General features: G+C 41.1%; 1 protein-coding gene across 11 annotated transcripts in view; it reads left to right on the forward strand.

The window, feature by feature from the left end:
- HIC1 (HIC ZBTB transcriptional repressor 1) overlaps positions 1 to 18,072 on the forward strand; it is a 142,048-nt gene that overhangs the window by 14,737 nt on the left and 109,239 nt on the right. For 3 of the 11 annotated variants that reach the window (XR_015057597.1, XM_085878994.1, XM_085878991.1), the window contains exons 2-3: positions 15,775 to 15,865; positions 16,038 to 16,100. Coding sequence is in view for 4 of the 11 variants with exons in the window: in XM_085878991.1 (XP_085735117.1) it covers positions 15,775 to 15,865; positions 16,038 to 16,100 (154 nt within the window). In the remaining 7 variants the exon portion in view is untranslated. Of the gene's footprint in view, positions 1 to 10,941; positions 11,231 to 15,774; positions 15,866 to 16,037; positions 16,101 to 17,570; positions 17,901 to 18,072 lie in introns of those variants that run through there. The other 8 variants (XM_085879001.1, XM_085878995.1, XM_085878992.1 and 5 more) reach the window with 5 other exon arrangements.

Raw genomic sequence — 18,072 nt, forward strand, 5'->3', positions numbered from 1 at the left:
TGTGAGTATGTCTAGAAAGAATGTACAATTAGAATGTGAGAACATCTTTAAAGTATGTACAATTAGAATGTGAGTATATCAATAAAGTATGTACAATCAGAATATGCCTACGTCGATAAAGTATGTACAATTAGAATGCGAGTACGTCAATAAACTATGTATAATTAGAATGTGAGTACATCTATAAAGTATGGACAATTAGAAAGTGAGTATATCAATAAAGTATGTACAATTAAAATATGAGTACGTTGATAAAGTATCTGCAATTAGAATGCGAGTACATGTATAAACTATGCATAATTCGAATGTGAGTACACGTATCAAGTATGTGCAATAAGAATGTGAGTAAGTCAATAAAATATGTTCAATTAGAATGCGAGTACCTCAATAAAGTATGTGCAATTAGAATGTGAGTACGTCTATAATATATGTTCAATTAGAATGAGAGCACCTCTATAAAGTGTTACAATTATCATGTGAGAATGTCAACAAAGTATGTACAATTACAAGGTGTGTGCGTCTATAAAGTATGTGCAATTAGAATGTGAGTACATCTACAAAGTATTACAATTAGAATGTGAGTACATCTATAAAGTATTACAATTAGAATGTGAGAACATCTATAAAGTATTACAATTAGAATGAGTACATCTATAAAGTATTACAATTAGAATGTGAGTACATCTATAAAGTATGTGCAATTAGAATGTGAGTACATCTACAAAGTATTACAATTAGAATGTGAGTACATCTATAAAGTATTACAATTAGAATGTGAGTACATCTATAAAGTATTACAATTAGAATGTGAGTACATCTCTAAAGTTTTACAATTAGAATGTGAGTACATCTCTAAAGTTTTACAATTAGAATGTGAGTACATCTCTAAAGTACAGTGGAAAATCGATATAACGCTCACCGGTGCGTTATAAATGATACAGCGTTATACTGATGCAGTGAAATATATTTTATATTACATACAAACCAGAGCCAAAACACGTGGACATGTACGTCCGCCATCTTGGATTGTTGGGGTTGATGACGAAGCGGTCAAGTTATTTTCCTTTTTTTTAAACAAGAAATAAACACAGGAATTGAATGTATATAGAATATATTTTATTATTTTATGTACAATCGAACATTACTTACAAAAGAAACAATACAAAATGTACATTATCACATAAATCGGTAAAATATTTTACGTTTCCTAAATCACAAAACTAACTTTGTCTCTATTTTCTTACTTTTTTGCCTTTAAACATGAAATAGTAGTATTTTTTGAGGTCCAAGGTGTATAATAAAAAAAAAAAATGACCGTTTTTACAGCCATTTTCCCTGCTATGCAGGGGTTTGGCTTTTTGTGAGGCAATGTTTTATGGCCGGATGCCCTTCCTGACGCCAACCCTGGTCGCCTCTTACGACACACAGGGATATGGTACACCTATTCTAACCGGGGCATACACCGGGACCAGTACACTGGCACTCATTTCGCCGACCTCGGAAGGATGACAGGCTGAGTCAACCCCCTGGTGTTAATTCAGCAGCCAACGGGGCTTGAACTCAGGACACTGGGATCCCAAGCCGCCACCCTAACCACTAAGCCAACACCAGGCTTGGTCCAAGGTGTATGAGGGTTATATCAGTACAAGCGCTATAACGCTTAGTGTTATATCGATTTTCCACTGTATTACAATTAGAATGTGAGTACATCTATGAAGTATTACAATTAGAATGTGAGTACATCTATAAAGTATTACAATTAGAATGTGAGTACATCTATAAAGTATGTGCAATTAGAATGTGAGTACATCTACAAAGTATTACAATTAGAATGTGAGTACGTCGATAACGTATGTGCAATTAGAATGCGAGCACATCTATAAAGTATGTACAATTGGAATGTGAGTACGTCTATAAAGTATGTGCAATTAGAATGCGAGTCCATCAATAAAGTATTCCAATTAGAATGTGAGTACGTCTATAAAGTATGAACAATTAGAATGTGAGTCCATCGATAAGGTATTCCAATTAGAATGTGAGCACGTCTATAAAAGTATGTGCAATTAGAATGTGAGTCCATCAGGCAATTATTACAATTAGAATGTGAGTACGTTGATAAAGTATGTACAATTGGAATGTGACTACATCTATAAAGTATGTACGTCGAGAAAGTATCACAATTAGAATGCGAGTACATCTATAAAGTATGTACAATTGGAATGTGATTGTATCTATAAAGTATGTACTATTGGAATGTGAGTCAATCAATAAAGTATTAGAATTAGAATGTGAGTACATCTATAAAGTATGTACAATTGGAATGTGAGTCAATCAATAAAGTATGGACAATTGGAATGTGAGTCCATCAATAAAGTATGTACAATTAGAATGTGAGTTCATCTATAAAGTATGTACAATTGAAATGCGAGTACATCTATAAAGTATTACAATTAGTTTGTGAGTACATCTATTAAGTTTGTGCAATAAGAATGCGAGTCCATCAACATAGTATGTACAATTGGAATGCGAGTACGTCTAGAAAGTATTACAATTAGAATGTGAGTATATCTACAAAGTATGAACAATGAGAATGTGAGTAACTCAATAATGTATGTCCAATTACAATGTGAGTAACTATAAAGTACATACAATGAGAATGTGAATACGTCTGCAGAGTATGTACAATTAGAATGTGAGTCCATCTATAAAGTATGTACAATTGGAATGTGAGTCCATCTATAAAGTATGTACAATTGGAATGTGAGTCCATCAATAAAGTATGTCAGGTCAGGTTCGATCTGTGACCTGCTACAGGTACCATGTAAACCTGTACTAACCTGTTCCATGGTCGGGTTGTCGGCGAATAAACCGTCTCCCCCACCAGGTTTTCTGGTGAGGAGGGTGTTTGGATATGGACACCCAGCAGGAATAAAAACAAAACCTGTCAAAGGGTGGAGGACCTCATTGTGAGCCAACGGCCATCCATATCTAGTGCCCAACTGTGTCTGCGGACGTCCTCCTGCAGTTGGGTTACTTTTTATGAGGAGGTTGGTGGCAGGATTTGCACTCCGGCCACCGTAAAACCCTTCATTCCGCAAAAAAATCTGAAAACCCACTCCATGGGAGTACCTCCTGTGCAGCTTCCCTTCGTAGGGCAGCTCACCGGATGACGGGATTGGGGCAAAGCTTTCGGGACCCCCAATCTTTGATGATAGGAAGGAAACCACGGGGTAACATCCCTGGGTCAGATTGCGGGAGAGTGTGTCGGAGTGGTGCTGAGGTGTCGTCCACTAGACGGCGGTCTCCTTGGGTTAACCTGAGGCGGTCCCTTCGGGTGGGTGCCTGGAATGTCCTATCCCTAAGAGAGGATGATCACCTGTCTCTGTTATCATCTGAGCTCAAGCGTTTCGACATCGGGATTGCAGCTCTCTCTGAGGTTCGGAGACCGGATTGCGGCGAGATAATGGTGGGTGGTTACACCTACTATTGGTCTGGTCACTCTGATGGTTACCATACCCAAGGAGTTGCTGTAGCTGTGTCCAATAAGCTGACCCCAATGATAATTGAGGTAACACCGGTCAACGAGCGTATTATGAGATTAAGGATTCGTCACTCCTTAGGTGTCATTTCCCTGGTCTCTGTTTATGCTCCGACTGAGGCGAGTGATCTCACCGTGAAGGATGCATTCTACGCCACGCTCGAGTCTGTGGTTGATCAGTGCCCCAGACGAGATACACTTCTTGTCTTGGGGGATTTCAATGCATCGACTGGAACTGATAGGGATGGTTATGAGACATGTGTTGTTCCCATGGGTCAGGAACTATGAACCAGAATAGCACTAAGTTCCTTGACTTTGTAAGAAGTCATGGACTTAGGGTGGCTGGTTCATGGTTTCAGCGCCCACAAGCTCATCGCTGGACTTTGTATTCCAACGCTGGCAGTGTGGCAAAGGAGATTGACCATGTCCTCATTGACGGTCGTTGGAGGATGATCCAGAACTGCAGGGTCTACCAGAGTGCTCAGTTCCTCAATACTGACCACAGGCTTGTTGTAGCAACTCTAAAGCTGCACCTTAAATCCTGGAGAATGGTACCATCCCAGCCTAGGCTGGATGTTGGTAAGCTCAGGGATGAGAGAGTAGCTGAGGAGTTTGCGAACAGGCTGAGTGGACACTTGGGGGGTCTGGGTGCTTTGGGGGGTCCTGAAGAGTTGTGGAGTGCCTTCAAGACCACCGTCCTTGATGTTGCCGGTGGATGTATTGGAGCTCACCGCAGGGCAAAGAAGAATTTTGTCTCTCAAGGGACACTGGATACCATTGACCAGAGTCGCAGGGCCAGGCTGAATGGCAGAGCTGAGCTGTTCAGGGAGCTGAGGCGTAAAACTGTACTGCACTGAGGGTGGACAAGGAGGCCTATGTGCGAGGAATCTGTGAGGGGGTAGAGCATCACCTGTGGACAGGTGATTCTCGTCCCGCTTACAGGGGAATTCGCGCATTGCGTTCATCCAAGCCCATCCCTCGTAGCACTGCAGTTCGAGCAGAGAGTGGTAGGCTGTTGACAGAGGAGTGTGAAGTGAAGGCCCGCTGGGCCGGTTACTTTGAGCGGTTGTACCAGGCTGATCCCCCAGCTGTCGAGTTGGACGTCAAGGGTGTTACAATCCCTGTTGCTGACCCTCGAATCAACTGTGGTCCACCTTCGCTTGTGGAAACACGGGCTGCGGTGAACCAGTTGAAACGGGGCAAAGCTCCAGGGATCTGTGGCATCCATGCTGAACTTCTCAAGGCTGGTGGAAATGCTGCACTCGTGTCGTTGCATGCAGTTTTGTGCTCTGCCTGGAACACAGGCATCATCCCAACTGACTGGAAGAGGGGCCTTGTTGTCCCTCTCTGCAAAGGGAAGGGTGATCGCCAAGACTGCAACAACTACCGAGGGGTGACGCTGCTCTCAGTGCCCGGCAAGGTCTTTGCTCGGATAATTCTTGATAGGGTTCGCCACCATCTACTTGAGCACCAGCGTCCAGAGCAGTCAGGCTTTACACCAAAGAGGTCAACGATTGACCGTATCCTTGCCCTTCGTGTCCTCACCGAACGCAGGCGAGAGTTTCGGCAGGGGCTGCGTGCAGCCTATGTTGATCTCTGTAAAGCGTTCGATTCAGTGAATCGGGATGTCCTCTGGAGGATTCTTGGTCTTCGTGGGGTGCCACCAAAACTGATCGATCTGATGTCTGAACTCTACTCTGGTACTGAGAGTGCTGTGAAGTGTGGTAGTACCATCTCTGACTTATTTCCAGTTGTTAATGGAGTTCGTCAGGGATGTGTACTTGCCCCCACACTTTTCAGCACTTGTATGGACTGGAGTTTCAGGAGGATGTCAGAGAGATCAAGCTGCGGTGCATCGTTTGGGAATGTCAAGATCTCGGACCTTGATTTTACAGATGATGCAGTCATCTTTGCGGAGACTTTAGACATCCTTTTGCGGGCCCTCGAGGTGCTGAAAGAGGAGTCGGAGCCGCTGAGATTATGGGTTTCTTGGGTCAAAACTAAGATCCAGGCTTTCGGTGACATCTTGGATGCTGCTGTCCTGTCTGTGTCTGTTTGTGGTGAGGATGTTGAGGTCGTGGAGAGATTCACTTACCTTGGCAGTGATATTCATGTCTCTACTGGATGTGAGTCAGAGGTCAATAGACGTCTGGGTCGGGCCTGGGGAGTCATGGATTCACTGGATCATGGGGTGTGGCGCTGCCGGTACCTGTGCGGGAGGACGAAAGTCCGAGTCTTCAGGTCCTTGGTACTTCCAGTCTTGCTCTATGGATGCGAGACTTGGACTCTGACCAAGGATCTGAGACGGAGACTTAATTCCTTTGGTACCAGGCCTCTTCCGAGAATCCTTGGCTATCGCTGGTCGGATTTTGTGTCCAACGAGCGGTTGCTGAGAGAGACTCGGATGAGATTTGTTACCTGCATGGTCCGTGAGCGTCAGTTGCGGCTGTATGGACATGTGGCTCGTTTTCCTGACGCTGATCCTGCTCACCAGATTCTCTCAGCGAGGGAGTCTCATGAGTGGAGGAGGCCAGTGGGCCGACCACATGCCTCGTGGTTGCAGCAGGTTGACCATCATCTCAAGGAGATGGGGATGGGCCTGGCATCTGCCTGGGGGATGGCCAGACGGAGGCCCCTGGAGTACCGGCGGAAAGTGGACGCAGCGACGTGCTGTTCTGGCACATGCTCCCATACCTGACCTGACCTGAATAAAGTATGTACAATTGGAATGCGAGTACGTCTATAAAATACGTACAATTAGAATGTGAGTACATCTATAAAGTATGTACAATTGGAATGCGAGTCCATCAATAAAGTATGTACAATTGGAATGTGAGTACGTCTATAAAGTATTACCATTAGAATGTGAGTATGTCTATCAAGTATGTGCAATTAGAATGCTAGTCCATCAATAAAGTATGGTACAATTAGAATAAGAGTTTGTCCATGAGGTATGAATGGTGCAATTAGAAAGCGAGTTCATCTATCAAGTATGTACAATTTGAAATGTGAGTATGTCTATAAAGTAGGTACAATTTAAAATGTGAGTACGTCTATAATGTATATACAAATAGAATGTGAGTACCTCAATAAAGTGCGTTCAATTATAATGCGAGTACGTCGAAAAAGTATGCACAATTAGAATGTGAATACATCTACAAAGTATGTACAATTACAATGTGAGTCCATCGATAAAGTATGGTACAATTAGAATGTGAGTATGTCTATGAGGTATATATGGTGCAATTAGAAAGCGAGTACGTCTATCAAGTATGTACAATTTAAAATGTATGTCGATAAAGTATGTACAATTTAAAATGTGAATACGTCTATAATGTATATACAAATATAATGCGAGTACCTCAATGAAGTGTGTTGAATTTCAATGTGAGTACGTCGAAAAAGTATGTGCAATTAGAATGTGAATACATCTATAAAGTGTCTACAATTAGAATGCTACTGTGTCTCTGAAGTATGTGCAATTAGAATGTGAGTACGTCTATAAAGTATGTACAATTAGAATGTGAGTACATCAATAAAGTATGAAGATTTAGAATGTGAGTACGTCTATAAAGTATGAACAATTAGAATGTGAGTACATCTATAAAGTATCTACAATTAGAATGTGAGTACGTCTATAAAGTATGAACAATTAGAATGTGAGTACGTCTATAAAGTATGTACAATTAGAATGTGAGTACGTCTATAAAGTATGTACAATTAGAATGTGAGTACATCAATAAAGTATGAAGATTTAGAATGTGAGTACGTCTATAAAGTATGAACAATTAGAATGTGAGTACATCTATAAAGTATCTACAATTAGAATGTGAGTACGTCTATAAAGTATGAACAATTAGAATGTGAGTACGTCTATAAAGTATGTACAATTAGAATGTGAGTACATCAATAAAGTATGAACAATTAGAATGTGAGTACGTCTATAAAGTATGAACAATTAGAATGTGAGTACATCTATAAAGTATGAACAATTAGAATGTGAGTACGTCTATAAAGTATGAACAATTAGAATGTGAGTACGTCTATAAAGTATGTACAATTAGAATGTGAGTACGTCTATAAAGTATGAAGAATTAGAATGTGAGTACGTCTATAAAGTATGTACAATTAGAATGTGAGCACGTCTATAAAGTATGTGCAATTAGAATGTGAGTACGTCTATAAAGTATGTACAATTAGAATGCAGGGGTGCAAATTAACATTTTCATCCACCGGCCAGTAGGGCCGGTGACTAGAAAAAGTTACCGGCCCAGCAGAATTTTTTCCGGCCCGATAAAATAAAGACAATGACCGTTTTTACAGCCATTTTTCCCTGCTGTGCAGGGGTTTGGCTTTTTCTTGAGGCAATGTTTTATGGCCGGATGCCCTTCCTGACGCCAACCCTGGTCGCCTCTTACGACACACAGGGATATGGCACGCATATTCTAACCGGGGCATACACCGGGACCAGTACACTGGCACTCATTTCGCCGACCTCGGAAGGATGACAGGCTGAGTCAACCCCCTGGTGTTAATTCAGCAGCCAACGGGGCTTGAACTCAGGACACTGGGATCCCAAGCCACCACCCTAACCACTAAGCCAACACCAGGCTTCCGATAAAATAAAGACAAAAGTCACAAATTTGATATCAAACACTTTTAATATACTCACATGAGTGAGTTTGATGAGTGAGGTTGGTTGGATGAATGAGTTCGATGAGTGAGGTTGGTTGGATGAGTGAGTTCGATGAGCGAGGTTGGTTGGATGAGTGAGTTCGATGAGTGAGTTGGATGAGTGAGTTTGATGAGTGAGGTTGGTTGGATGAATGAGTTCAATGAGTGAGGTTGGTTGGATGAGTGAGTTTGATGAGCGAGGTTGGTTGGATGAGTGAGTTTGATGAGTGAGGTTGGTTGGATGAGTGAGTTTGATGAGTGAGGTTGGTTGGATGAGTGAGTTTGATGAGTGAGGTTGGTTGGATGAGTGAGTTTGATGAGCGAGGTTGGTTGGATGAGTGAGTTTGATGAGCGAGGTTGGTTGGATGAGTGAGTTTGATGAGCGAGGTTGGTTGGATGAGTGAGTTTGATGAGCGAGGTTGGTTGGATGAGTGAGTTTGATGAGCGAGGTTGGTTGGATGAGTGAGTTTGATGAGCGAGGTTGGTTGGATGAGTGAGTTTGATGAGCGAGGTTGGTTGGATGAGTGAGTTTGATGAGCGAGGTTGGTTGGATGAGTGAGTTTGATGAGCGAGGTTGGTTGGATGAGTGAGTTTGATGAGTGAGGTTGGTTGGATGAGTGAGTTTAATGGAGGACGTTTACAGAATGAGTGAGTTTGATGGAGGAGGTTGGGTGGATGAGTGAGTTGGATGGATGGATGAGTGAGTTTGATGAGTGGGGTTGGGGGGATGATGCAGGGAGGAGGAGGTTGTGGGGGGATGATGCACGGAGGAAGAGGTTGTGGATGATGGGGGGTACCTTTTGAGTGGGTGATGGGGGGTACCTTTTGTGTGGGTGATGGGGGAGGGCAGGGGGTTGTGAGTAGTGTTGGGGGGGGGGCATTTTTGCGGGTGATGGGGGTGGTTGTGGCTGATGGATGATGGGGGGGGGGTTGTGGGTGATGAACGATGGGGTGGAGGGGGGGGTTGTGGGTGATGGACAATGGTGGGGGTACTACTCGTATACCCAACATCACATGTAAACTCACTCATCTACCGAACCTCACCCATCAAACTCACTCATTCACCCAAATTCACTCATTTAACCAACCTGGCAGTGTTGTCACAGATAACCAAAAAGTTAACTTCGATAACGATAATTATAATACAAAGTTATCGGAAGTTAACGATAACTACTTTTTAACAAAAATTCAAAACGACAAGGAAAAAGCTTCAAAACCCATAGAAAAGGCTTATTTATGCTAAACCCAAGAATAAAATAAGCATTATGCATCTTTTTAGAGTCTATGAGTCGACACACACACACACACACACACACACACACACACACACACACACACACACACACACACACACACACACACACACACACACACCCCCGCGCGCACACCCACACGCACACGCACACGCACACGCACACACACACACACATACACAGCACGTTTAACTGGACGGAGTCCAACATGCACTGGGAGGTTAAAGGGACGGGTCAAGGACACAATGTGAATCGAACAAACAAATTACTGTCCATTTCTTACCGAAAGAGCAACGGGAACAGGTCCGGGGAACGCCGCGCACACAAACAGGAAGGCACCGTTAATTCAAACATGAGAGGCACGACCTCACAAACACACCGAGAACAGTTACAAACATGGCGCGACGGTATCTCCACGCCTCAACACTCATGTCCGATTGTCCGTCGCTCTACCAAAGGTTAGACCGTCCTTGTGTTTGAATTAACCGATCTGTACGTTTCCCAACCTTGACCGAACCCAGTACCTGCAGAGCCAGCAGCCTCATGGCTGAGGAAGCCGCCATTGCAAGGCTTCTGCTTCTGCTTCTGCTTCTGCTTCTGCTTCTGCCTCTGCCTCTGCCTCTGCCTCTGCCTCTGCCTCTGCCTCTGCCTCTGCCTCTGCCTCTGCCTCTGCCTCTGCCTCTGCCTCTGCCTCTTCCTCTTCCTCTTCCTCTTCCTCTTCCTCTTCCTCTTCCTCTTCCTCTTCCTCTTCCTCTTCCTCTTCCTCTTCCTCTTCCTCTTCCTCTTCCTCTTCCTCTTCCTCTTCCTCTTCCTATTACTCTTCCTCTTATTACTCTTCCTCTTATTACTCTTCCTCTTATTACTCTTCCTCTTATTACTCTTCCTCTTATTACTCTTCCTCTTATTACTCTTCCTCTTATTACTCTTCCTCTTATTACTCTTCCTCTTATTACTCTTCCTCTTATTACTCTTCCTCTTATTACTCTTCTTCTTATTACTCTTCTTCTTATTACTCTTCTTCTTATTACTCTTCTTCTTATTACTCTTCTTCTTATTACTCTTCTTCTTATTACTCTTCTTCTTATTACTCTTCTTCTTATTACTCTTCTTCTTCTTCTTCTTCTTCTTCTTCTTCTTCTTCCACCGCCTCCTCTTCCATTTTTCTTCACGCGGCGGCCTGATTCAGCATTATCTTGTAAAACAAGTAAATCTATAATCATGTACATTTTTCTCCTCATTGATAATTAATTAGTTCGACTAAATGCGACCCGGAAACGATAAAAATGTTATCGGACAAAAAAATGAACGGACATTATCGGACGAAAAAACCGAGTTATCGGAAGTTAACTGGTCTGATAACGACAAATGGAAGTTAACTTCTGATAATAGTCCGATAAAAAAGTTAACTTCGATAATTATCTGTGATCGGATTATCGCTTTTGTGCCCAACACTGCAACCTGGGCATGAGAAAATGTGTCCGAACCGTGAAATCTCGCGCAATCTCGCGGGATTTGGAGCGAGATGAAAACAGACAAGATGGCCGCCGCAGAATTGCCTGTGATTTCTACGGATTTTTTTGCGGACAAAAACAGTAGTTCGAGTGGAGAAGACTAGTAGAGAAGCTCGTACAAATTGTACAAAATAACAGGAATCATCGGTGATTCGCCAGCCGGGCAGGTAGGGCAGTATTGTGTACCCACCCGCCCAGCACAAAAGTGAGGTGCCATTAGCGACCGGGCGGCCGTGAATTTGCACCCCTGGAATGTGAGTATGTCTATAAAGAGTGTACAATTAGAATGTGAGTATGTCTTTAATGTATTTTCATTATAATGTGAGTATGTCTATGAAGTATGTACAATTAGAATGTGCGCACCTCCAGAAAGTATGAACAATTAGAATGTGAGTACATCTATAAAGAATGTACAATTAGAATGTGAGTACCTCCATAAAGTATGTCCAATTAGAATACGAGTATGTCTACAAAGTATGAACAATTAGAATGTGAGTACATCTATAAAGAATGTACAATTAGAATGTGAGTACCTCCATAAAGTATGTCCAATTAGAATACGAGTATGTCTACAAAGTATGAACAATTAGAATGTGAGTACATCTATAAAGAATGTACAATTAGAATGTGAGTACCTCCATAAAGTATGTCCAATTAGAATACGAGTATGTCTATAAAGTATGAACAATTAGAATGTGAGTACGTCTATAAAGTATGTCCAATTAGAATATGAGTATGTCTATAAAGTATGTCCAATTAGAATATGAGTACCTCCATAAAGTATGTATCATTAGAATGCAAGTACGCGTATAAAGTATGAACAATTAGAATACGAGTATGTCTATAAAGTATGAACAATTCGAATGTGAGTACATCTATAAAGAATGTACAATTAGAATGTGAGTACCTCCATAAAGTATGTCCAATTAGAATACGAGTATGTCTATAAAGTATGAACAATTAGAATGTGAGTACGTCTATAAAGTATGTCCAATTAGAATATGAGTATGTCTATAAAGTATGTCCAATTAGAATATGAGTACCTCCATAAAGTATGTATCATTAGAATGCAAGTACGCGTATAAAGTATGAACAATTAGAATGCGAGTAAGTCTATAAAGTATGTACAATTAGAATATGAGTACGTCGATAAAGTATGTGCAATTAGAATGTGAGTATGTCTATAAAGTATGAACAATTAGAATGCGAGTACGTCTATAAAGTATGAACAATTAGAATGCGAGTACGTCTATAAAGTATGTACAATTAGAATGCGAGTACGTCTATAAAGTATGTACAATTAGAATGCAAGTACGCGTATAAAGTAGGCACATTTAGATTGTGAGTACGCGTATAAAGTATGTACAATTAGAATGCAAGTACGCGTATAAACTGTGGTGTACTGGCATGCGGGGGCAGGGCACAATGCGGGGAGCATTGTGGAGGTGTGCAGGAGTGGTTTTGGTGGTCACGTGCCTGCAATGGATATAGGTGTTCGCGCCGCCTGAGGCGTCTGTGTAGTCTCTAGTAGTGTGCATTCGGACGGGCAATAAACAGAGTTCGACAACCCTCACGACTATCCGAGTCCCACTGCCCTCCGGACACTACATAAACTATGTACAATTACATTGTGAGTACGTGTATAAAGTATGTACAATAAGAATGCGAGTACGCATATAAAGTATGTACATTTAGATTGTGAGTACGCGTATAAAGTATGTACAATTAGATTGTGAGTACGCGTATAAAGTATGTACAATTAGATTGTGAGTACGCGTATAAAGTATGTACAATTAGATTGTGAGTACGCCTATAAAGTATGTACAATTAGATTGTGAGTACGCGTATTAAAGTATGTACAATTAAATTGTGAGTACGCGTATAAATATGTACAATTAGATTGTGAGTACGCCTATAAAGTATGTACAATTAGATTGTGAGTACGCGTATAAAGTATGTACAATTAGATTGTGAGTACACGTCTAAAGTATGTACAATTAGAATGCGAGTACGCGTATAAACTATGTACACTTACATTGTGAGTACGCGTATAAAGTATGTACAATTAGATTGTGAGTACACGTATAAAGTATGTACAATTAGATTGTGAGTACACGTCTAAAGTATGTACAATTAGAATGCGAGTACGCGTATAAACTATGTACACTTACATTGTGAGTACGCGTATAAAGTATGTACAATTAGATTGTGAGTACACGTATAAAGTATGTACAATTAGAATGCGAGTTCGCGTATAAACTATGTACACTTACATTGTGAGTACGTGTATAAAGTATGTACAATTAGATTGTGAGTATGCGTATAAAGTATGTGCAATTAGATTGTGAGTATGCATCAAAAGTATGTACAATTAGAATGCGAGTACGCGTCTAAAGTATGTACAATGAGAATGCGAGTACGCGTATAAAGTATGTACATTTAGATTGTGAGTACGCCTCTAAAGTATGTACAATTAGAATGTGAGTACGCGTATAAACTATGTACATTTACATTGTGAGTACGCGTAGAAAGTATGTACAATTCAATTGTGAGTATGCGTATAAAGTATGTGCAATTAGATTGTGAGTATGCGTATAAAGTATGTACAATTAGATTGTGAGTACACGTATAAAGTATGTACAATTAGATTGTGAGTATGCGTATAAAGTATGTACAATTAGATTGTGAGTATGCGTATAAAGTATGTACAATTAGATTGTGAGTACGCGTATAAAGTATGTACAATTAGAATGTGAGTACGTTAATATAGTATGTACAATTAGAATGTGAGTACGCTTATAAAGTATGTAAAATTATAATGTGAGTATGTAAAGTATGTCCAATTAGAATATGAGAATTGAGTACATCCATAAAGTATGTACAATTAGAATGTGAGTATGTCTTTAATGTATTTTCATTATAATGTGAGTATGTGTATGAAGTATGTACAATAAGAATGTGACTACATTTATAAAGTATGTACAATTAGAATGTGAGTACGCGTATAAAGTATTTACAATTAGAATGCGAGTATGCGTATAAAGTATGTATATTTAGATTGTGAGTACGTGTATAAAGTATGTACAATTATAATGCGAGTACGCGTATAAACTATGTACAATTAGATTGTGAGTATGTGTATGAATTATGTTCAATGAGAATGCGAGTACACGTATAAAATATGTACATTTAGATTGTGAGTCCGTGTATAAAGTATGTACATTTAGAATGTGAGTACGCTTATAAAGTATGTACAATTAGAATGTGAGTATGCGTATAAAGTATGTATATTTAGATTGTGAGTAAGTGTATTAAGTATGTACATTTAGATTGTGAGTACGCATATAAAGTATGTATATTTAGATTGTGAGTACTTGTATAAAGTATCAACAATTAGAATGTGAGTACGCGTATAAAGTATTCACAATTAGAATGTGAGTATGCGTATAAAGTATGTATATTTAGATTGTGAGTAAGTGTATTAAGTATGTACATTTGGATTGTGAGTACACGTATAAAGTATGTATATTTAGATTGTGAGTACTTGTATAAAGTATGAACAATTAGAATGTGAGTACATCTATAAAGTATCTACAATTAGAATGTGAGTATGTGTATGAAGTATGTACAATTAGAATGTGAGTACGCGTATAAATTATGTACATTTAGATTGTGAGTACGCGTATAAAGTATGTACAATTAGAATGTGAGTCCCTCAAAAATTATGTGTGGTAGAAATAGAATGCGAGTACGTCTACTCGGTATTTATGGTACAATTAGAATGCGAGTACGCGTATAAATTATATACATTTAGAATATATGCCTGGTCTTGGCTGAATGGATTGGGTGGTGGGTTTGGGATCCGAGGATCCTGAGTTCAAATTCCACTCGGCTGTTGAATTCATACCAGGTGGGGTTGACTCTAAATGTCATCATTCCAAGATTGGCAAAATGAGTACCAGCTTACTGGTATCCTGTGTTGGAGTGATGGACAACTCGTCATGATTGTGCCCAATAGCCAAGGAGACTGCTGAGGCAGCACCAACGCTCTGCACATAGTATGGTCCCAATTGATGGAATTAGAATGTGAGTACGTCTATACAGTATATACAACTAGAATGTGAGTACCTCTATGAAATATGTACAATTCGAATGTGAGTACCTCTGTAAAGTATGTATGGTACACATAGAATGCGTGTACGTCTTTAAAGTATGTATGCTACAATCACAATGTGATTATCGAAATAAGTTTTAACAATTAGAATGCTGCTTTGTCTATAAAGTATGTACAATGAGAATGTGAGTACCTCCATAAAGTATTACAGTTAGAATGTGAGTACCTCCATAAAGTATGTACAATTTGAATGCGAGTGCAGTCCTTCTATAATTATGCATGGTACAATGAGAATGTGAGTACCTCCATAAAGTATGTACAATTAAAATGTGAGTACCTCAGTAAAGTATGTACAATTAGAATGTACGTACCTCCATGAAATATGTCCAATTAGAATGTAAGTACCTCTATAAAGTATGTACGGTACAATTAGAATGTTCCGATGTCTATTTGGTATGTATGGTACAATTAGAATGTGAGTATGTCTATAGAGTGTGTATCGTACAATCAGAATGTTAGTATGTCTATAAAATACATATTATAAACACACACAAAACAAGTCTGGGTGAGGGTGTGCAATTTTTGATTGTTCGTTCTCGTTCCTTTATTGTGTTTGTTAAACCAAAAACCCATTAAAAGTTTGTTTAACCAAAAATTACACCTGTCATCCCTACTCACCCTCAGTAAAAGTTTCCAGTCCCTGGCCTTTGATGTGCAGTCGAAGGAGAGCCCATCATCCAGACATGGATCTCTTTTGGGCTCACGCTAATTCAAGGTCAAGACTACTTTATCCATCTCAAAAACATGCTTTGTCATGGTATTGTTGTCATACATGCAGCTCTACAAGCTTTACAGAAAGTTAAAAGCAGAAGGTATTGAAGAGACCAGGTTCAAATAGGCCCTGAACCTGTTCTGTTTTTATTCCCCCCTTGTTCACCTCCTTCCAGGAAAACCGGCCATCCCACCAATGAGTGGTCAAGACTTATGGAAGAGTTGTCAGAACACAAAAGGTAAAGCCTGTTTTTGGTAATTGAAGGAAAATGTTGATCTTTGCTTGAGGAGACCATTGCTTGAGGACCACTGTAATCTTCAGTTGACCATTAGCAGACATGTGTAAGAAGAACTACTACCAAAGTATAGGTTGTGCTGTTGTTTGTAAGGTGCAAGACTTAAAAGGTCATTACTTGTCAATCTGACCTCCGGTTGTCCTGAACTGCCAGAGAGAGGAATCTGAGGTGTCCAGTCGGTGGTCATTCGTAAATTGATGGTGAAACCGGTGTGCCGATAATTACAAAAGGCTGGTTTTGCTGGTACATACACCATGCATTCCTAACCACAGCCTGTTAGCGGAAATGCTTTTCAGCTGTCAGGGTGCTGTTGAAGAGAGCGGCTGCAGATCAGACGTTCGTTCTGCTGTTCTCCTGGAGGACGTGAAGTAGGGAAAAAAATAAATAATTGTTATAAGTAAAAAAAACGGTGGGGAGGCAGAGGTAAATGTCGAAAAAAAAAAAAAGAAGCTGTCAGGTGCTTCCATGCAGGGAGGGCACATGGCAGGAGTCTTGTACGCAATGGTCTCCATGGATGACCTTTCATAGGGAGAGTTAACTTTGGCTTTGAGGCAGGTGTTGGCAACAAGGACATGAGTCCTCCAGCTCTTGGCTGGCATGAGTATGGAAGAGTCTGCCATGAATGCACTATACAGACCAAGTCAGACTTTGGCCTAGCTTCTGATGGTATTCCTGATAATTGTACTGTGTTGTACGTACCAATGACCTCACAACAAGAAAGTTGCACGGTTAGAAAGTTGCACCGGGATCACCGAATCTTGAGCTCTGAATAAATATTTGAAAGCAATGTGTTGACGTCTTGGTCTTTTAAGGAGGTACTGTACAAGGACCTTAGTTTGTCCCTGAAGAATGGACATAAGAATAAGATACATTTGATGTCTGAGATTCGTACAACACCACGTCTATTAATGAAATACTCCAATTGTCCATGTGTCCATATTTTATGGCGATTAACAATGTAAATGAAGATCACATTGTAGTGGCAGGGGATGGGGTTGTGATGTGGGGGGGGGGGTTGGAGGGGTAAGTCAGACTACCTCAAGAAATATTGGATAAGATTATGGTTACAAATGAGGTGGGGTGGTTCGGGACTGGGTTAAGGTGGATCACCCTAAGAGCGATTGTATAAGATTCTGGTAAGATTGGTGGGGAGGGGGTATAAAGGTAGGTAGACTACCAATAGAAATATTGGTGTAAAAATGATTTTGCTATATGGGGTAGGGATGCTTAACAAGTGTGCTAGTCGTGGATAAGGAGGAGAAGGAAGGGTTTGGGGGGGGGGCTAGGGGTGAGTTGGAGGGGAAATACATACATGTATATGAAAGAAATAAGGGGAGTGGGGTAAGGACCTGGACACAAGGAAAATCCTTTCGCTCTGCTGGAGCTCCGCATTACAATCTGCAGCTCCAAGGGGGTTGGGACGAGCTGTGGAGTGCAGGAGGAGGGGGAGGAGAGCGGTGGGAGTCGGAGGGAGACACGCACACGCACACGCAACACACACACACACGCACACACATGCACACACACGCACACACGACAGGCACGAAGATGGCGGTTACCCGTGCTCGGCGCCTATGCCTGCGCTGAGCACCAAGGAAAGGGTTAGGGGAGAAAGGTTCCGGGCTCCACGGGCTCCGGGCTCTGGGCTCTGGGCTCGTCCGGCCTCGGGAAGGCCGTGGGTCGCAGCGCTGGATCCGAAGAGCCGGAATCCTTGCGAGGTGAGAGCCGGTCTGTGGTCCTGAGGTAAGATAGATAGGTATAGAAAGGTACGGATGTGACGAGGTGCTGGGTCGTATGTTATCCTCCAGAACGTAATCGTTATTGTTACCAGTCCGAGTTGAGTATGAAGTGTTAGATTTTTTTTATATTTATTATTTTAATTCCTGTGTCTGCCCGGGTTTGGGTTTTCCCTTGT

The sequence above is a fragment of the Eptatretus burgeri genome, chromosome 4 (assembly GCF_056783735.1).
Source record: "Eptatretus burgeri isolate ZD-2024b chromosome 4, Ebu_testis_v1, whole genome shotgun sequence".
In the NCBI taxonomy this organism is placed as follows: Eukaryota; Metazoa; Chordata; class Myxini; order Myxiniformes; family Myxinidae; genus Eptatretus; species Eptatretus burgeri.